At 51.7% G+C, this 22,325-nt stretch overlaps 1 protein-coding gene across 3 annotated transcripts in view; it reads right to left on the bottom strand.

Moving 5' to 3' along the window:
- Positions 1 to 22,325, bottom strand: part of obscnb (obscurin, cytoskeletal calmodulin and titin-interacting RhoGEF b) — an 896,193-nt gene that overhangs the window by 206,236 nt on the left and 667,632 nt on the right. For all 3 annotated transcript variants that reach the window (XM_038798455.1, XM_038798456.1, XM_038798458.1), the window contains one exon: positions 3,959 to 4,117. In XM_038798455.1, coding sequence (XP_038654383.1) covers positions 3,959 to 4,117 — 159 coding nt within the window. The remainder of the gene's footprint in view (positions 1 to 3,958; positions 4,118 to 22,325) is intronic.

Raw genomic sequence — 22,325 nt, 5'->3', positions numbered from 1 at the left:
GAGTTATAAGAACAAAATAAGTCCTCTCTCAGCCTGTGGAATCTCACACTTCATTGTACAGACCACTTGTAATCAACAAAAGCAGAGAAAGGGCAGACAAATTGGCACCCAAACCTGAACTATCACAAAAGAGGTATTGAACACATCATGTCTCCAGAGCTGTTAACAGACTCATCTCACACTTGGAATGGCGAGGTGCATTACAAAAGGGACAACAATGGAATTCTGGCCAGCACAGAAACTGTTTGTTAAGTTGCAATTAGCTATTAGTGGGCTATGTCACATGACCCAACCGCTGGTCTTTTGGACAGTTTTGACGTTACATATTTGGCCTCATAGAAAGGTTGTTGTTTTAACATAAAATGGAAAGGAATCTAACAGCTGGCTGATCAAGGAGTGGGTTACCATCTCTCAACTCAATGAAACATACTTGATTTTTCAAAGTCTCTGATCAATGCCTGCCATGTGGTCTAAGCACAGAAAGTCTATCGTGTTGCAGCGGCTTTTTTTTCCAAGGAGTTTCATGTTATTATTGTTATGAGCCAGGGTTTAGAGAACCCCAAAGTTTAGCATGGAGTTCACCTGACCCACAACTTTAAATAGATTGTGGTATGGGGAGCACATGGTCCACTCTACAGGTGTGGTACAGCAGAAATGGAAAAGTGTTGTTTAAAGCAAAACAATGTTTATTCTATGAACTCAAGTTAACCTTTTTAAAACATACAGTGAACATCTTAGCAACCATTAATTCAAATACAACCCCCAGAGAATACAACACTAAGTAATGCTTAATAACTTCCCAAACCACATCCAGAAGACAAAAGAAACATCTTTTAACAGAAGCACATTAGGTTTACATTCACTACTGAGAACATTTATAATTCTGAATTCACCAAATGATCAAGAGATAGTCTTTTCATGGCAGAGAGATCAACAGTACACCTGCTCTGTCTGGCTTCAGCTCCAACACTGAAAAATAAACTAAAACACACCCTGCAGCAAACAGCCTAAAACAAAAGTAAAAAGCTGACAGACAGCCCTGCAAATTGATACAGTGCAGTAATATGAGCAGCCAAACATTTCTTAAAGCGACATTCTCATGACATTATCCCCACCCAGAAACTCATCAGAACTGAACTCAGCCACAAAGGGAACACCCTCTGAACTTTGACTTCTTGGACTCTGGAAATCATGTGAACTAAAATTCATATCTGTCGTTATTACTATCAGTAGTTGTAAAAGTCCTTTTTTAAACTGTGTATCTGTGTGTAGTGGAATGGGAAGTTGAGAACATTTTGACTTAATCATAACATAGGTTTGCTGCGAGTTATTAGTAAATTGGATTACACAAACCGAGGGCTTGGGAAAAGACATCACCATGTACCTTAAAAATAATTCAAAACACCTTCTGCTCATGGACAGTTAGTGAGAGGAATGAATGAGTTTGCCTGTCTCGCTCCTGTCTTTAACATTAGTTTATAATACACCAAACAAGAAGCTAGTCCTGGCCACACCCCTCGGTCAAACTAATCACCTTTGCAGGCTTCTGCTAACTGAGCTTGTTTTCAAGCATTTGGTGGCTGTAAAGATGAAGCTTCTTTTTTATGCTAATGCGCCTCAATTTTATGCAGGTGGAAATGAAGCAGGGCGGGGGTGGTCATCGAATTTAGTAGGTGGCCTTCACATCCATCCTCGGCCTATCTGAAATTTTACAGGGGTGTGGCAGAGTCTGGTAGCCCACCCATCCTGTGGCCTATTAACACCCTTGAGGAAATGAATAAATGAATGTGATAAAATTAGGCACTAGGACCCTGAGGGCACTGTGGTCACAGACAGAACAAAGGAAAGCAGAAGTTTCATGGCTCGCGGGGGATGGTAACCTCGTGGTCAGAAGGAATCAAAGATGCTGGGGTTACAATGCAAAGTGACCAATTAGGATATAGGGCCAGGTCAGGAGGTGTATAGAATGACCAATGGGAAGCTTATATGTGAATCTTACTGTGATTTTGAATATATCAGCAGAAGCTTCTTTGTATTCTGTCTCTCTTTATTCTGGGCTCTCAGAAGACAGTGTGTGTGTCCTGAGGTCCTATGGATTAAGTCAGCCTTGCAAGTTGGTTATTATTAAATGATATGATACCTGCAAATCCATCTCAGATTTTATTGAATCTAGACTGACAGCAAATTAACCAGGAATCTACACCCTTAGGTGGACAATTAATGTCCATCCAAAGCATCTGCGGACCAATAGGTTTTTATTAAATGTTAGTTTGTTTGTTTCTCTTAAGAAGTTGACAATACTTGTTATTTTCTAGCATTTTAGATTTATTTTTAAGAATATAACAATCTTGTTGCAACCTTACCAGTAAAACTGTTTTCATAGAATCATAGAATTTACAGTGCAGAAGGAGGCCATTCGGCCTATCAAGTCTGCACCGGCCCTTGGAAAGAGTATCCTACCTATGTCCCTACCTCCACCCTTTCCCACCCTATCCCTACACCTCCACCCTATCCCCGTAACCCCACCTAACCTTTTTTGGACACTAAGGGCAATTTAGCATGGCCAATCCACCTAACCTGCACATCTTTGGACTGTGGGAGGAAACCGGAGCACCCGGAGGAAACCCACACAAACACGGGGAGAATGTGCAAGCTCTGCACAGACAGTGACCCAAGCTGGGAATCAATCCTGGGACCCTGGAGCTGTGAAGCAACTGTGATAACCACTATGCTACTGTGCTGCCCTTTTATCTTAATGCTAATAAAACCAATTATCTTGAAAAGTACCGTTAGCCTTTATTGGCTATCCCTCCTACCATCAAGAATGGTAGGGAAACCCTGACGATCTAAATCTCGCTGATCTAACTTGATATACTTGGCCTACTGGCACAATACCTATTCGTCAGGTTTTTGGCAGAGGTTTGTCACACTGGTATGCCAGGTACGATTATTCCAATTTATTTCCGAGTGTCTGGGTGGGAGCGGAATTCTACCATGATGCTTGTCCTGATGTTTGTCTTTGATTGGCGCCGACGTGATGGGCCGAAAGTCCTTTTCTGTGCCGTAGATCTCTGTGAATCTATAATCCAGTACTGCTGCTGCAAAGTATTCTTGCGTAGAAATTAGGAAAGAATCTGACTTGGGTATAATATCATTTCCAATGGATGGAATTTTACATTCCCTGTCGGGCTTGGGCTGGTAGGCGGGGTAAAATTCGCTGCCACAGTGGAAATGCCATATCATTTCCTCCCTGGTATTTTTGCTGGTATTTTAGCACTCTTATGCCTTGGGCTCTCACTCGTGGGCCAATTGAGGCCCTTAAGTAGCCAATTAATGGCCGCTTGAGAGCTTTCTTCAACTGCAGCAGGTATTTTACCTGCAGGTGCCTGGGTGAGTTCACTGACTAATGGGGAGGTAGTGGGTCAAAGGGCCTCCTATTTGAGCAGTGTCCAATGAAGAACGCCAACCCCCCCCCCCGGCCAGGTAGATCCCTCCGAAACACCCTCCCTGCGGAATCTGGCCTCCAACCACCTTTCTGGGCCTACCAGTCTGGCCCTTACAAAACACTGGACTTATCCATGTCTCCTCGGTGTAGAAGTTGCATATAGAGCCAGGAGTGGCTACTCCTTCCTGTGGCATTGTTGGAATCAGAGAGCTTCCAAAGATTTGAATGGCTGGCAGCTCCTTAAGTGGTGTGGCTGCCACTTATGGAGGCCAACCCGACAAGCAGAAATGGGCTCACCCCTGGCTTTTAAGCGGAGGGGGAGGGGATGCTAAAGCTCACTGCCTAGCATAGAAAAACAGTATTGGACGGTTTCTGACACAATTGTTCCCAATAAAATTCCACAATTTCTTGAAGGAAAAACAAAATGGATCTAACTTTTAGCATTAGGAATGATGCATGCTTTGGAAGAGACTAATTCAATCCAGTGTTTAGTACAAAGTATGCAATACCAACCTTCATCAGATTTTTGAAGATGTAGCATTGTGAATCTGTTCTGCTGTCTCTTTTTTGTTTGCAGATCAGCAAATGGTTTTTGAAGAGAAAAACAATGCGTTTGTGACCTTTCCATGACAGCCTTGCACCAGGAGCTCCCTCCCAGACGATGAAATGTCCCTAGGAAAAAGTGCAGGTAATACTGTGTTTCAGACAAGCTTGTTTTCTTAGTGAGAAAAATAAATTTAGATAAATGCTCATGTAGCACCACAATATTATGTGAACTCTCGTGCTTCAAATTTATATATTATCAGACAAAATTAATTATACTCCTCTCCCCTGAAAATTATTACAAAGCACTAATGATCTCTACCAAGAACAAAAAGAGCAGCAATGTTATGGAAACATCAATGCGTCCAAATTCTCCTCCAGGTCATGCACCACCCTGACTTGGAGATATATGGTATGTTCCTTCATCGTTATCGGGTGAAGAACCTTACATTTCCCACCCAAGTCACTGTGGCAGCACCACAAGGAAGCAACGGTTCAATAAGAATGCCCATCATCATCACCTCAGGAAATCTAGAGATGGGCAATAAATGTAGCTGTGCCAAGGTACCCAACATCCTAATAATTTCCTTTCTTAAGTACAATGCCATGCTTTTTCATGTAGTCAGTACTTAACTTTGGCATTATACACTGATGATAGAGATTCTCTGGAGTTTGGAAGTAGCAGTGAGCCCATTGAAATAGACAAGATTTTAAAAGGGCTTCAGAGGGCAGACACCGAGCAGTTGTTTCACCTGGCTGAGGAATCTAGAACAGGGGGGCACAGTCTCAGGATAAGGGGCGGATCATTTAAGACTGAGAAGAGGAGAACATTTTTCACTCAAAGGGTTCTGAATCTTTGTAATTCTCTACCGGAGGGTTGTGGATGCTTACTTGTTTAGCATCTTTAAGGCTGAGACAGGCAGATTTTTAGTTTCTCAGGGATCCACAGGGTATGGTGAATGGGCAGGAAAGTCGAATTGTGGCTGAAGAACAACCATGATTGTACCAAGTGGTGGAGCAGGCTTGATGCGCTGGAGGGTCCTATTTCTTACATTCTTACAATGGTAAGATGCTTCTCACAGAATAAAAAAAGGGTGAGTTCCCCTAATCCTCTTCATTAACTGCTTAGTAAAGCATTGTCGCATTGCAGCCCATCTGCCTCTCTTATTGGGGAGGTCTCACCTGATGAAGGAGCGAAGCTCCGAAAGCTAGTGATTCCAAATAAACCTGTTGGACTTTAACCTGGTGTTGTAAGACTTCTTACTGGGGAATAATGTGTTCAATATGTGATGCACAATCAATGGAGACGAACGTAGATAAAGTCCGAACGATAGGCTTTAATACACAAGAAGTGTACCCGGCAGCAGACGTACAGAAGAATAGCAGACTGCCGGGGATCACGGGTTCTTATACCCCACCTCGTAGGCGGAGCTGCCTACCTCTCAGCCAATCGGCTGAGAAGCACATGACATACCTGGGCCAATGGGCAGCGAGTCCTCTGCACCAATGGCAGCTCACTTCCAGGTAGCGTAATACCCCTAGTCATACTACCACATTCACCCCCTGTTGAAAAAGGAACCGGGGGGGTTACGGGAAACGCAGACATGGAGGGGGGGGGGGGGGTGGGGTGCGTGTCCCGTGAGTAGGTGAGAGACTGGTAGTATGACTAGAGATGTTAGGTCGTACGATTGCATTGATGACTGCCCACTGGCCCGCAATTATGTACAAAATACAAACAAAACTATGTACAGTGTGTAAAAACTGGGGGGGGGGAAATGGAGAACAGACAAGGAAAACAAGAATCCATCAGCAGGTCACATTGATTCGATCAACCGATCGGGTGCCTTGGATGTCCTGTTCGACCTGCGTAGCTGTGCCGGCGACGTTGGAGCGGTGGTTGTCCATGACTCTGGGAGCGATGATCCTATTCTTGCGTCCGTACCCCTAGTCGGAGCTAGCGGGGGCCAGGCCGGGGGAGGGTCGTCCTGTCCGCTGGGCCGCGGGTGTGTAGGTGACGGTGGGGCCAGGGAGGGGGGCGCCAGCTGGGGGAAGTTGGGGTTGGGGGGGGGAAGAGGGGTTGGGGGGGTGGCCGGGATCCGGCGGGTGCCAGGTCCCGAAGGGAGACTGTGTCCTGTCGGCCGTTGGGATACTCCACATACGGGTATTGCGGGTTCACGTGGAGTAGCTGGACTCTTTCGACCAACGGGTCCGACTTGTACACCCGCACGTGCTTCCGGAGCAGGATGGGCCCGGGGGTAGCCAGCCAGGTCGGGAGAGGGGTCCCTGAGGAAGACTTCCTGGGAAAAACAAGAAGGCATTCATGAGGCATTTGGTTAGTGGAGGTACAGAGGAGTGACCGGATAGAATGGAGGGCGTCTGGGAGAACCTCTTGCCAGTGGGAGACTGGGAGATTTCTGGACCGCAGGGCCTGCAGGACGATCTTCCAGACCGTACCGTTCTCCCTCTCGACCTGGCCGTTACCCCAGGCCCTGCTGGAGGAGATGCCCCTGCTGAGCAGGAATTGACGCAGTTCGTCACTCATAAAGGAGGACCCCCTATCGCTATGAATTTAAGCGGGGAAACCGAACAGGGAGAAGATGGTGTGTAGGGCTTTAATGATGGTGGTTGTGGTCATGTCAGGGCAGGGGATGGCGAACGGGAAGCGGGAGTACTCGTCAATCACGTTGAGGAAGTACGTGTTGCGGTTGTTGGAGGGTGGGGACCTTTGAAGTCCATGCTGAGACGTTCAAAGGGGCGGGAAGCCTTTATAAGATGCGCTTGTTCAGGGCGGTAGAAGTGCGGTTTTCACTCCGTGCAGATGTGACATTCCCTGGTCACTGTCCTGACCTCCTTGATGGAGTAGGGCAGGTTGCGGGTCTTTATAAAATGGAAAAAGTGGGTGACCCCCGGGTGGCAGAGGTCCGCGTGGAGGGTTCGGATGCGGTCCACTTGTGCGTTGGCACAGGTGCCGTGGGACAGGGCATCGGGAGGCTCGTTTAGCTTCCCAGGACGATACAAGATGTCGTAGTTGTAGGTGGACAGTTCGATCCTCCAACGCAAGATCTTGTCGTTCTTTATCTTATCCCGCTGTGCGTTGTCAAACATGAAGGCCACTGACCGTTGGTCTGTGAGGAGGGTGAATCTCCTGCTGGCTAGATAGTGCCTCCAATGTCGCACAACTTTGACTATGGCCTGTGCTTCCTTCTCGACCGAGGAGTGGCGGATTTCGGAAGAGTGGAGGGTACGGGAGAAGAAGGCCACGGGTCTGCCCACTTGATTGAGGGTAGCTGCCAGAGCTACATTGGACGCGTCGCTCTCGACTTGGAAGGAGAGGGACTCGTCGATAGCACGCATCGTGGCCTTTGCAATGTCTGCTTTGATGCGGCTAAAGACCTGGCGGGCCTCCATCGACAGGGGAAAAGTGGCTGAATGGATGAGGGGACGGGCTTTATCGGCGTAATTGGGGACCCACTGGGCGTATTATGAAAAGAATCCCAAACAATGCTTGAGGGCTTTGAGGGAGTGGGGGAGGGGAAGCTCCATCAGGGGGCGCATGCGTTCAGGGTCGGGGCCTATCACTCGGTTACACACTAGTAGCCGAGGATGGCTAGACGGTCGGTGCTAAACACGCATTTATCCTTGTTATAGGTCAGATTAAGGGGTTTTGCGGTTCGGAGGAATTTTCGGAGGTTGGTGTCGTGGTCCTGCTGGTCGTGGCCGCAGATGGTGACGTTATCGAGATACGGGAAGGTTGCCTGTGAACCGTAGTGGTCAACCATTCGGTCCATCTCCCGTTGGAAGACCGAGACCCCGTTTGTGACACCGAAGGGAACCCTTAAAAAGTGGTAGAGTCGCCCATCCGCTTCGAACGCAGTGTACTTTCGGTCACTCGCGCGGATGGGGAGCTGATGGTAGGCGGACTTGAGGTCCACCATGGAGAAGACCTTGTACTGCGCGATCCTGTTGACCTGGTCGGAGATACGTGGGAGAGGGTACGTATCCAGCTGCGTAAACCTGTTGATGGTCTGACTGTAGTCTATGACCATTCTATTTTTCTCCCCGGTCTTTACCACCAGCACTTGTGCTCGCCAGGGGCTGTTGCTAGCCTCGATGACCCCCTCCTTCAGAAGCCGTTGGACTTCGGAACTGATGAAGGTCCGGTCCTGGGCACTGTACCGTCTGCTCCTGGTGGCGATGGGTTTGCAATCCGGGGTGAGGTTTGCAAATAAGGATGGGGGATCGACCTTGAGGGACGCGAGGCTGCAGACAGTAAGGGGGGGAATAGGGCCGCCAAATTTGAATATTAAGCTCTGGAGGTTGCACTGGAAATCTAACCTCAGGAGTGCTGCCGCGCAGAGGAAGGACGAAGAGCTTGTAATTTTTAAACTCCCTCCCCTGGACCATGAGGTCCGCAATGCAGCACCCTGTGATCTGGACCAAGTGCGAACCGGAGGCCAGAGCAATTTTTTGTTTGACTGGGTAAACAGGAAGAGCGCAGCGTCTTACCGTGGCGGGGTGGACAAAACTCTCTGTGCTCCCGGAGTCCAGCAGGCAGCTTGTCTCGTGGCCGTTGAGGAGGATCTTCGTGGTTGCCGTGGATAGCGTGCGCGGCCGCGCTTGATCCAATGTGACTGAGGCGAGTCGTGGCAGAAACTCAGAGTCGTCATCTGGCAGAGAGTAGTCACCTGCGGGGGCCTCGGTGCCGATCCAAGATGGCGGCACCCGTCGGCCGCACGTGGTGGGGTGGACAAAATGGCGGCGCCCAGGGATCGCACGTGGAGTCGGGGGCCCAAAATGGCAGTGCCCGGGCATCGCACGTGGCGTCAGGGGGCCCAAAATGACGGCGCCCTGGGATCGCACGTGGCAGTGGGGGGTGGGGGCAGTGAGGTCCACGGGCCGCACAGGGCCCGAGCAGAGCGTGGGGGGGAGGACCCGCGGTCACTGCTCGGGACCGCAGTGACCGCTTTTGACTGACAGATGGCCGCAAAGTGGCCCTTCTTGCTGCAGCCTTTACAAGTTGCGGAGTGGGCCGGGCAGTGCTGGCGGGGGTGCTTTGCCTGGCCGCAAAAGTAGCAGCGGGGCCCCGTGGGTTTATCGGGGTGCCCTGCGGCGCAGACCTGGGGGGTGTCCGAGTCCGCGGTGGTGAGGGAGGTCGCGTTCCACGCTGCCCAGTGGGCGGCCGCGCGGTCGGGGGCGTACACGCGGGCATTACGATTTGCAACGTCTAGGGAGGAGGCGAGGGTCCGTGCCTCCGTGTGGCTTACAGTCTCTCTCTCCAAAAGTCTTTGGTGGTTCTGCGAAGATTGCATACCCGCAATGAAAGCGTCTCTGATTAAAAGTTCGGTGTGCTCGGCAGCAGAAACTTGTAGGCAGCCGCAGTTCCTCTCCACAACGAGGAGGGCCCAGTAAAATTCGTCTTGAGACTCACCAGGAAGTTGCTGCCTCGTGGCCAGTAAGTGCCGAGCGTAGACTTGGTTTCACCGGCCGTATGAAATGTCCTTTAAGCAAGTCCATGGCCGCGCCGTAGTCTGTGTGTCCTCTATGAGCATGTACACGGCGGTGCCGACGCACGAGTGGAGGATGTGCAATTTCTGTTCCCTCGTCAGGACGTTTGCGGCTGTACTCAGGTAGCTATTGAAGCAACCATGCTGCTGTTGCATTCGCTGTGTGCGGGCTGAGTCGAAGACACTCCGGCTTGATGCGAAGCTCCACCTTTTAAAATCTTGTGTATTAAATTGATGCACAATCAGTGGACACGAAACGTAGATAATGTCCGAACGATAGGCTTTAATACACAAGAAGTGTACCCGACAGCAGATGTACAGAAGAATAGCAGACTGCCAGGGAACACAGATTCTTATACCCCGCCTTGTGGCGGAGCTACCTACCTCTCAGCCATATGACATACCTGGGCCAATGGGCAGCGAGTCCTCTGTACCAATGGCAGCTCACTTCAAGGTACCGTAATACCCCATGTCATACTACCACAATATGTAAACCTGATATCATTGACTTTTTTAGTGATTTGAAGAGGTATTGGTGGTCTGGTCTTTGTGCCACAGAAAAGACACATCCTTTCTCAACAAGTACTTTAGCAGTGCAGATTTGTGAATGAAATTGGGAATGTATGGTGACAAGAAATTAAAGAGACCTCGACGGCTTCAAAGATTATCCTTTTCTTGAGGAGTTGGCATGGCCTTAATATTTTATTTGGATTAAGGCATGTGCCAGCACAGTAAAATTGGTCTACTGCACGTTGATGTAGCTTTTTAGACTGTTGAACACCAATCCTCATTTTATGCCCCATGCATTGATAAGTGCAGACTATGATCATGTTCTAGCTTGATCTGCCCACTTGTGATACAGTGCATGTAATGCAGACCATGTGAGAATGAAAGAGATCCTGGCTGACAGCCTGAAAGGACGTCATTGAAACAGTATCCACCAATAGGGACTTCTCGGTGAAATGCCCTGACCAGTGTTAAGGCCAGGGCTTAGAAACTCCAAAGTGTATTATGAAATTTACCTGACCTACAACCGTTATGTTGAATTTGGCTAGAATGAGCACAAAATCATTCACTGCAGGTGTGATTCATCAGACTTCCGAGACACTTGAATCAAAACAAGGTTTATTCTAAGAATGTAGTTAACATACATATATATATATATATATATGTAAACACAGCAACAATTTTTTTTATCAATTGCAAACATAAAGACACCACACAGCTACAGTAATCTATGTATATAACACTTAATGAATTCCCCCATTAGCTGTTCCAATTCAACAACACAATCCAATAGACCAAAGCCCCCTTTCAAGGGCGTGGCCCAGCACACTGTTATCTCACTTTGATGGGACTGGTCCTTTTCCTGAAATTCTGATCCAGTTCCAACCAGCAGATGCAAACTCCTTCCGGAAAGCAACCATATCTTTCTTTTTTTTAAATTTAGAGTACCCAATTAATTTTTTCAAATTACGGGGCAATTTAGAGTGGCCAATCCACCTACTTTGCACATCCTTGCAGGCTGGTTTAGCACAGTGGGTTAACCAGCTGGCTTGCAATGCAGAACAATGCCAGCAGCGCGTGTTCAATTCCCGTACTGGCCTCCCCAAACAGGTGCTGGAATGTGGCGACTAGGGGCTTTTCACAGTAACTTCATTGAAGCCTACTTGTGACAATAAGCAATTATAATTATTATCTTTGGGTTGTGGGGGAGAAACCCACGCAAACACGGAGAGAATGCGCAAACTCCACACAGACAGTGACCCAGAGCCGGGATCGAACCTGGGACCTTGGCGTCGTGAGGCAGCAATGCTAACCACTATGCCACCGTGCTGCCCCTTGAATAGTTGGCAACAAAGAATTTGAATCTGGGCAATCAGTTTGTATGGTAGGATGACATCTTTTATTCCACGAGAATGACAGTGTGAAACATATGTTCACCGCTCTTTGTCTCGTGCATATCATCATAATTTTCTGGTTTGTTACACCTCATGTATACGTTTCTGACTGAATACTGGTCATTCTTATTGCTTGAAGGTATGAGCTATCTATTGTCTGTTTGGATCAGTGCACTGCTCTTTGAAGATGTTTTTGCTCTCATGCACTGTCGCTGCCGATGGCCCTTTCTGCCACATGCCTTGCAGAACTGATGTAAAGCTGGGCATTTTCTTTTTTTAAAAAAGTATTTTTATTCAGGTTTTGCAGAATTTTACATAATAAACCAGTAGTAACCATAATAGCAAAACAAAGTAGAGTGAACATTAACATAGTGCAAAAAGAGACTATTCAATAACAATTAAATAGACATTACCCCACGCAAACCAGTCTTCCAACACCATCCCAATGAAGCACTTACCCCACGGATTTCTGCTGCTGCTGATATTTAAATTCCCCGAGACGAACGGCTGCCACCTCCGAGAGAACCCAAGCGTAGAACCTCTTAAGGCAACTTTATTTTCTCGAGGCTGAGAAACCCAGCCATGTCAGTAACCCAGGTCTCTACACTCGGGGCTTAGAGTCCCTCCACATTAATAAAATCCGTCTCCGGGCTACTAGGGAGGCAAAGGCCAAAACGTCGGCCTCTTTCGCACCCTGAACTCCCGGGTCTTCTGACACTCCAAAGATCACTATCTCTGGACTCGGCACCACCCGTGTGTTAAGCACCTTGGACATTGGCCTCGCGAACCCTTGCCAGAACATTCTTAGCTCCAGGCATGCCAAAACATGTGGACATGGTTTGCAGGGCTGCCCTTGCACTTCATACAACTGTCTTCTACCAAACCACCGGACTTGTGGAGTAACGGGTCGGCGAGAACGGCAAAGAAGCCGTTATCAAAGCTCCCAGACTAGTACCTTTACATGACGCCGCCTCCAACTGCTTGTGGTGATCCACTGTGTAACTGTGTGTGTGCCTGTATTAGGGGATGTACAGTAGTACCTATACTACAGGGTCGCCGGTAGCCCCTGCCGGCTAGCTCCGCCCACAAGGAGCCGTATAAATATGCATGACTTCTCCTGATCAGCCATTCTACCAGCTGCAGTCGGAGGCCACACATCTGACTGTAATAAAGCCTCTGTTGTACCAATCCGAGTCTTTAGTACAATTGATAGTGCATCAATTTATTACAGTCAGATTTTCTGCATCATGGACATCAGACTCAAACCAGATCGCTTGCAGCTGGATCCGCACTCGCCAAACGCCAGAAAGGACTTTAATCACTGGCTGGCTTGCTTTGAGGCCTATATCAACTCAGCGACCCCCGCGCCGACTGAAGCTCAGAAAATCCAAGTTCTCTGCTCCAGGTTGAGCTCCAGCGTGTTCCCGCTGATACAGGATGCGCCAAACTACGCAGACGCCATGGACCTCCTTAAAGAGAACTACGTTCAGCAGACGAACGCTCTATTCGCAAGGCACATACTCGCCACTCGCGTACAACTACCTGGTGAGTCAATTGAGGACTTCTGGCAGGCCCTTATCCCTCTCGTACGGGACTGTGACTGTCAGGCCGTCACGGCCACGGAACATTCCAATCTCCTCATGCGTGATGCATTCGTGACGGGGATTGTGTCGGACCGCATCCGACAACGACTGCTGGAAGGGGTTGTGCTCGACCTAGCGGAGACGAAAGCTTTAGCGCTCTCCATGACGGTCGCTTCTCGTAATGTCCAGTCCTACCACGCTCGCCGCCCGGCCCACCCATCCTACCCCTCGTGGACCCCGCAAATGACCCCCCGACTGGGGCCACTCCTGCTCAATATGCCTGCACTGCCCGCCACACCGCGCACTCTGGGGGTCCCCGCGGCCAACAGAAGCACCCCCGCCACGCTGCCCAGCCCGCGCCGCCACCTGCAAATCCTGCAGCAAGAAGGGCCACTTTGCGGCGGTGTGCCAGGCCCGCGCAGTTGCGATTTCGCGCCCGAATTCGCTCCCTTCCCCCAGCCGATCGCACAATGGGCGTCGCGATCTTCTGCTCCCGGGGCCACATGCGACCAGTGGACGCCGCCATCTTCTCCCCCCAGATCCATGTGCGGTCCGTGGGTGCCGCCATCTTGCCCCGCCCCCACAACGTGCGCACCATGGGCGCCGCCATCTTGCCCCGCGCCCGCAACGTGCGCTCCATGGACGCCACCATCTTCTCCCCCACAGGTCCTCCGGACGTCGCCATCGCAGCCATTTTGTCTTCCCCTCGGGACTGGAACGCTGGACCCGGATCGCTGTCGCTCCTCATTTGACTCCTCGGACGACCACCCACTGCTTGCCTCCATGACGCTGGACCAGTCCCGTCCTCACAACCTGGCTACCGCTTCGACGACGGTGCCAATCAACGGCCACGCGACCTCCTGCCTACTGGACTCCGGGAGCACCGACAGCTTCATTCACAGTAAGGCGCTGCTCCCTCGCGGTCCATCCCGCCAACCAACGGATCTCCCTGGCCTCCGGATCCCACTCTGTCCCGATTCGAGGTTTCTGTGTGGTCAACCTCACTGTCCAAGGCGTTGAATTCAGCGGTTTCCGCCTATACGTTCTCCCTAATCTCTGTGCTACACTATTGCTGGGTCTGGATTTTCAATGTAACCTCCAGAGTCTCACCCTCAAATTCGGCGGGACCCTACCCCCACTCACCGTTTGCGGCCTCACGACCCTCAAGGCTGACCCTCCCTCCCTCTTTGCCAATCTGACTGTGGATTGCAAGCCCGTCGCCACCAGGAGCAGACGGTACAGCGCGCAGGACAAGGCCTTCATCAGGTCCGAGGTCCAGCGGCTGCTTTGGGAGGGTATTATCGAGGCCAGCAATAGCCCCTGGAGAGCCCAAGTGGTAGTGGTTAAAACTGAGGAGAAATACAGGATGGCCGTGGACTACAGCCAGACCATCAATCGGTACACGCAGATCGATACACGCAGGTCAATCAGATTGCACAGTACCGGGCCTTCTCAACAATTGACCTTAAATCCGCCTACCACCAGCTCCCATTCGCAAATCGGACCGTCCATACACTGCCTTCGAGGCGGTCGGTCGCCTCTATCAATTTCTTAGGGTTCCCTTCGGCGTCACTAACGGGGTCTCGGTATTCCAAAGAGAAATGGACCGAATGATTGACCGGTATGGACTGCGGGCCATGTTTCCGTACCTGGACAACGTCACCATCTGCGGCCATGACCAGCAGGACCACGATACCAACCGTGCCAAATTTCTCCACACCGCATCTCTCCTCAACCTCACTTACAACAAGGAGAAGTGCGTGTTCAGCACCAACCGCTTGGCCATCCTCGGCTACGTAGTCCAAAGCGGACTCCTGGGGCCAGACCCCGACCGCATGCGCCCCCTCATGGAGCTCGCCCTTCCCCACTGCCCCAAGGCCCTCAAACGCTGCCTTGGGTTCTTCTTCTACTACGCCCAGTGGGTCCTAAGCTACGTGGACAAGGCCCGCCCACTGATACAGTCCACTCAATTTCCCCTCACGGCCGAGGCACAACATGCCTTCGCCCGTATTAGAGCAGACATAGCCAAGGCCGGGATGCATGCAGTAGATGAGACACTGCCCTTTCAAGTAGAGAGCGATGCTTCAGATGTCGCCCTTGCCGCCACTCTAAACCAGACAGGCAGACTCGTGGCATTCTTTTCCCGCACCCTCCATGCCTCTGAAATTCGACATTCGTCTGTTGAAATGGAGGCCCAGGCAATCGTTGAAGCGGTGCGGCACTGGAGGCATTACCTGGCCGGCAGGAGATTCACTCTCCTCACTGACCAGCGGTCGGTAGCCTTCATGTTCAACAACACGCAGCGGGGCAAGATCAAAAATGATAAAATCTTGCGGTGGAGAATCGAGCTCTCCACCTATAATTACGAGCTCTTGTATCGCCCCGGCAAGCTCAACGAGCCCCCAGATGCCCTCTCTCGAGGTACATGTGCCAGCACACAAGTAGGCCAGCTCCGTGCCCTGCACGACAACCTTTGCCACCTGGGGGTCACTCGGTTGTATCATCTCGCCAAAGCCCGCAATCGGCCCTACTCCGTCGAGGAAGTACGGACAGTCACCAGAGACTGCCAGGTCTGTGTGGAGTGCAAGCCGCACTTCTACCGGCCAGACTGTGCGCGCCTGGTGAAAGCGTCCCGCCCCTTTGAACACCTCAGCGTGGATTTCAAAGGGCCCCTCCCCTCCACTGACCGCAACACATATATCCTCAGTGTGGTCGATGAATTCTCCAGGTTCCCCTTCGCCATCCCATGCCTGGATATGACGTCTGCCACCGTCATCAAGGCCCTCAACTCCATATTCGCTCTGTTCGGTTTCCCCGACTACATCCACAGCGACAGGGGATCCTCATTCATGAGCGATGAGCTGCGTCAGTTCCTGCTCAGCAGGGGTATCACCTCCAGCAGGACGACCAGCTACAACCCCCGGGGAAACGGGCAGGTAGAGAGGGAAAACGGGACGGTTTGGAGGGCCGTCCAGCTGGCCCTATGGTCCAGAAACCTGCCAGCCGCTCACCGACAGCAGGTCCTCCCGGATGCACTGCACTCCATCCGGTCGCTACTGTGCACTGCCACAAATAACACACCCCATGAACGTGTTTTTACCTTCCCTAGGAAGTCCACATCCGGGGTGTCGCTCCCGACTTGGCTCGCAGCTCCAGGACCGGTTCTACTGCGTAGGCATGTCCGACTCCACAAGGCGGACCCCTTGGTGGACAGGGTACGCCTGCTCCACGCCAACCCCCAGTATGCCTACGTGGAGTTCCCCGACGGCCGCCAGGATACGGTCTCACTCAGGGACCTGGCTCCCTCGGTGCCACTCTCACTCCCACCCACGCGCCACCCTTCCCCCCCCCCCCCCCCCCCCCCCCCCGGCGCTCCCAGCATCAGCCCCACCAGGTCCATCCCTCCTTCCCCTGCCCATGCTAGAGGACGAGGAAGATTTCGGCACGCTCCCGGAGTCATCCAACTACTGGCCAGCACCAACACCGCCAGCACCGACGTCGTCGATGCCGACACCGCCAGTACCGACATTGCCACCACCGTTACGTCGCTCCCAGCGAACCGTGAAACCACCGGACAGACTTAACCTCTGACGGGCACTGGATTACAAGATGGACACATATATTTTTTTCCCTCCCCTCTGTAAATAATTCACAATTCTGTATATAGTTCCACGCCACCCCGCCGGACTCATTTTTATCAGGGGGTGAATGTGGTGATCCACTGTGTAACTGTGTGTGTGCCTGTATTAGGGGATGTATAGTAGTACCGACAGGTTCGCCGGTAGCCCCTGCCAGCTAACTCCGCCCACAAGGAGCCGTATAAATATGCATGACTTCTCCTGATCAGCCATTCTACCAGCTGCAGTCGGAGGCCACACATCTGACTGTAATAAAGCCTCTGTTGTACCAATCCGAGTCTTTAGTACAATTGATAGTGCATCACTGCTCCCACGCCGCTCCCTCCCTTCCCCCACACATCGCCCACTTCCTAATCATAGCTATATTGGCCGCCCAGTAGTAGTTGCGAAAGTTCGGCAGAACCAACCCCCCCGGACTGCGCTCCAACAGCGATCTCCTTACACGCGGGGTCTTATTCGCCCACACAAAGCCCGTAATGATCCAATCACCTGCTTAAAAAAGGCCTTAGGATGGAGATCGGGAGGCACTGAAAGACAAACAAAAATCTGGGGAGGACAGTCATTTTCACGGTCTGCACCCTCCCTGCCAGTGACAGCGGGAGCATGCCCCACCTTTTAAAGTTTCCTTCCATTTGCTCCACCAACCGGGTCAGGTTGAGCCTGTGCAGAGCATCCCATTTCCTGGCCACCTGTATACCCAGGTAACAAAGACTTTTCTCTCCCATCCTGAGCAGCAGCTCTTTCAGTCTCTCCTCCTGCCCCTTGGCCTGGATCACAAACAACTCGCTCTTTCCCATGTTCAGCTTGGACTCTGAAAAACTACCAAAATCCCTCCAGATCCGCTGAACCTCCCCCACCCCCTCCACAGGGTCCGAAATGTACACGAGCCAATCATCATTGTATAGCGAGACCCGATGTCCCCCCCCCCCCCCGAACCAGTCCCCACCAGTTCCTCGAGGATCTCAGCGCCATAGCTAGTGGTTCTTTGCGAGGGCAAATAGTAACGGGGAGAGGGAAAACCCCTGCCTCATTCCCCGGTGAAGCTCGAAGTACCCCGACCTCAGCTGGTTTGTCCATACACTTGCTATAGGTGCCTGGTACAGCAATTTCACCCAGCCATTAAAGCCCTCATCGAACCCGAACCTCCCCAGCGTTTCCCACAGGTACTCCCACTCTACCCGGTCAAAGGCTTTCTCTGCGTCCATCGCTGTTACCACCTCCGCCTCCCCTCCCTCTGAGGGTATCATAATAATATTCAAAAGTCTCCGGACATTGGTATTGAGTTGTCTGCCTTTAACAAACCCAGTCTGGTCTTCCTCTATCACCCCTGGGAAGCAATCCTCAATTCTTGTGGCCAGAATCTTAGCTAGTAATTTGGCATCCACGTTTAAAAGCAAAATCAGCCTGTATGGCCCGCAATGTTCCGGGTCCTTCCCTCTTTTAAGAATTAGTGAGATCAAAGCCTGTGACATTGCTGGGGGGAGGGTTCCTTTCTCTCTAGCCTCATTGAAGGTCCTCATCAGGAGTGGGCTCAAAGTTTCCGAACATTTCTTATAGAATTCTACCTGGTAACCGTCCGGCCCCGGGGCTTTACCCGATTGCAGGCCCTCTATACCCTTGACAATTTCCTCCAATTCAATTGGGACCCCCAGCCCCTCCACCAGGTCCTCTTCTACCATTGGAAACCAAAACTGGTCCAAAAATTACCTAATTTCTTCCGCTCCGTCGGGGGTTCCGACTCGTATAGCTTACTATAGAATTCCTTAAAGACTCCGTTCACCCCGCCTGGATCCAAGACCATTTTACCCTCCTTATTCTTTACTCCCCTGATTTCCCTGGCCGCCTCCCTCTTTCGCAAGTGGTGTGCCAGCATTCTACTCACTTTCTCTTTGTACTCATGGACTGCCCCCCCTTGCCCTCCTCAGCTGTGCTACCGCTTTCCCTGTGGTCAGCAGTTCAAACTCCGCCTGCAGACTCTGCCGCTCCCTCAGTAGCCCTGCCTCGGGGGCCTCCACGTATCTCCTGTCCACTCAGAGTATCTCCTCCACCAGTCTCTCCCTCTCTGCTCTTTCTCTCTTTTCCCTATGAGATCGAATTGAGATGAGTTCCCCTCCGACAACTGCCTTCAGAGCCTCCCAGACCGTTGCCGCTGCTACCTCACCCATATCGTTTTGTTTCCAGGTAATCCTGAATGTTCCTGCTAATCCGCCCGCAAACCTCTTAGTCTGCCAGCAGCCCCACATACAGGGCGCGATTCTCCGCTCCCCACGCCGGGTGGGAGAATCGCGGGAGGGCCACCCCCCCGCTCACAGAATCGCCGCTCGCCGTTTTTCATGGCGACTGGCGATTCTCTGGCCCGGATGGGCCGAGCGGCCTGACGTTCCCGACCGGTTCACGACGGCGGCAACCACACCTGGTCGCTGCCGTCGTGAAAATGGAGCCAAATGCTCGTTTGTGGCTTGTGGGGGACGGAGAGGGGAGTGAGCACCACGGCCGTGCTCGGAAGGGGACTGGCCCGCGATCGGTGCCCACCGATCGTCGGGCCGGCGTCTCCAAGAGACGCACTCTTTCCCCTCCGCCGCCCCGCAAGATCAAGCTGCCACGTCTTGCGGGGAAGCGGAGGGGAAGACCGCAACTGCGCATGCGCGGGTTGGAGCCGGCAGCCGTCGTGATGTCAGCCGCGCATGCGCGGGTTGGAGCCGGCCAACCTGCGCATGCGCGGCTGACGTCACTTAGGCGCCGCCGTCGCGTCATTCTCGGCGCGCCGCCTTGACGCAAGCCCGGCAGCCGAGATTTACGGAGCACAGCTCCTAGCTCCCTGGGGGGGGGGGGGGGGGTGTGTGTGTGTGTGTGTGTGTGTGTGTGTGTGAATAGGGTGCGAGGAGCGGCCTCCGAGGCCGTCGTGAAACTCGCTCGAGTCCACGATGGCCTTCCCAATGCCGCGGGAGAGCGGAGAATTCCGCCCACAGTCTCCAGAGTGGGCGCTGCCCTCTCTCCTCACTAAGCTACAGGTCCACAGGTCCACCCAGTGCGGGGCATGGTCTGAGTCTGTGATTGCTGAGTATTCTATCCCCGCCACCTTTGGGATTAACGCCCTGCTCAAGACAAAGAAATCGATGCGGGAATAAACCTTAGGAACATGGGAGAAAAAAGAGAGCTCCTTCGCTCTCGGCCGCGCGAACCTCCAGGGCTCCACTCCCCCCATCTGCTCCATAAAACCCTTCAGTTCCTTAGCCACTGCCGGTCACTTCCCTGTCTTGGACTTTGACCGGTCCAGCTCAGGGCCAATGACTGTGTTAAAGTCTCCCCCCATGATCAGGTTGTGTGACTCTAAGTCTGGGATTGTGCCGAGCATGCGTCTCATAAATTCCACATCATCCCAATTCAGAGCACAGACGTTCACAAACACCACCCAGACTCTCTCCCACTTTCCACTCACCATTATATACCTGGCCCCCCTTATCTGCCACAATTCCCCCAGCCTCGAATGCCACACCCTTACGGATCAGAATTGCTACCCCCCTGGTCTTCGAATCCAGCCCTGAATGGAACACCTGGCCTACCCATCCCTTTCTCAATCTTGTGTGATCTGTGAGCTTTAAATGTGTCTCCTGAAGCATTGCTACGTCTGCCTTTAACCCCATTAGATGCACGAACACGCGTGCTCTTTTGACCGGCCCATTCAAACCCCACATTCCACGTGATCAGCCTGGACGGGGTCTACCCCCCCCCCCCCCCCCCCCCCCAGCTGCCGACTAGCCAGCGCCCTTTCCTGACTAACCTTGGCCTGCGCTCTTCACTTCCTCGAGCCCCCCGCAGGAAGTCGCCGCCAACGACCCTCAGTTGGTACTCTGAAATTGATACCTCCTCTGTCAGCAAAGCAGCATCCCCACTCCCCTCCACCCCACCCAACCCAAAACCCCCCGCCAAGCACCAGCTGGGCACTTGCTCACTCCCCACTACGCTCCCGAGAGTCAGCTGACCCTTGCTGACCCTGTAGCTCCCGCCCCTGGCGCCGATCAGACTGTCGCCTCATTGTCCGGACCCTTCTCCCCACATGAATAAACCAATTAAACTACCTCTCCGGCCCCAGTGAGTAAATAGTAATAGGAAACAAAGAATAAACAGAAGACACTAACATTGCCCCGTGAGGAGACAGTTGTTGTCTCCAAGGCTCCAACTTTCAGAAAATTCAGACTAAGTACAGGGCCCCCTCCCCCCTCCGTATCTCAACTTTGGCGAAAACACTGCACCCTCCAGCCACCACCACAGCTCTTACACGCACCCAATATTGTACACAATCTTATATTAGGAATGGTACCATGTTAACCAGCCTCACTGCCGCATTCCACCAAAGCTTAGCCGTCCTTTAATTCGAGTCCAGCTTTTCTTGTTTAACGAATGACCACGCCTCGTCCGGCGTCTCAAAATAGTGATGCCGTTCCTTGTACGTGACCCATAGCCTCGCTGGGTGTAGCATCCCAAATTTCACACCCTTGCTGAAGAGGGTCGCCTTCACCCGGTTGAATCCAGCACGCCTCTTGGCCAGCTCCGCACCCAGGTCCTGGTAGATGCGTACCAGGTTGTTCTCCCACCTGCTGCTCTGTTCTTTTTTTGCCCACCGCAAGACAAATTCCTTATCTGAGAAGCGATTAAATCTCACCACCATGGCCCTCGGCGGTTCATTCGCCTTGGGCATCCTTGCGAGGGCTCTATGCGCCCTGTCCAGCTCCAGGGGTCGAGGCAATACCCCCGTCCCTATCAGCGTCTCCAGCATCTTGAACACAAATGCTCCCGCATCCGACCCTTCCTCACCTTCGGGGAGACCCACAATTCTCAAGTTCTGTCTCCTGGACCTGTTTTCTAGGTCCTCCAGCCTCTCCTGCCACTTCTTGTGGAGGTCATCCTGCGCCTCCACTTTCAGGGCCAATACGACCAACTCGTCCTCATGGTCGGATAGCTTTTTCTCCATCTCCTTAATCGCTTTCCCTTGTGTCGCCTGAGTTGCGATCATTTGGTCTATTGATGCCTTTTTAAGATCAGCAAAGCAGCCCCTAAGGAACTCCTGTTGTTCCTGTGCCCACTGCGCCCATGCACCCTTGCTTGGTGTTCTTGGTGTTCAAGTCCACAACTTGCTTGGTGTTCTTGTGAATACGTCAACAATTGGTTGTGCCTCAGACCTGTATGTTTTGTTGACCTGCGAGGATCACGTCATACTTATTATTTTTTCTGCAACCTTTGGGGATTCTTTAGCTTTTCCTCTTTTAATTCTGATGTGTTCATTCTATGTAGACCTTTAATCCTGATGTGTTCAGCCTAAGTAGACCTTTTAATCCTGATGTGTTCAGCCGATGTAGACCATCATTCCCAATTTGTTTCCCCTTTATTCATGGGATGTGGCATCGCAAGGTAAGGCCAATATTTGCTTAATTGTTCTTGAACTGAGTGGCTTGCCATGCCATTTCAGAGTCAACCCTATTGCTGTGTGGATCTGGAGTCACATGTCGGCCAGACCAAGTAAGGACAGCAGATTTCCTTCCCGAAAGGGAATTAATGAACCAAATGGATTTTTACAACAATAAACTTTTAATTCCAGATTTTTACCTCTGTGTCCTGCAACATTACCTGGGTCTCTGGATTACTAGTCCAGTGACAATACCATTACGTCATCAACTCCCCATACCTGAATCAAGAAAGAATTGCTCTATGCT

The sequence above is a fragment of the Scyliorhinus canicula genome, chromosome 5 (assembly GCF_902713615.1).
Source record: "Scyliorhinus canicula chromosome 5, sScyCan1.1, whole genome shotgun sequence".
Lineage (NCBI taxonomy): Eukaryota > Metazoa > Chordata > Chondrichthyes > Carcharhiniformes > Scyliorhinidae > Scyliorhinus > Scyliorhinus canicula.
The sequence above is the reverse complement of the archived record's forward strand: the minus strand, read 5'-3'. Positions and strand labels throughout refer to the sequence as shown.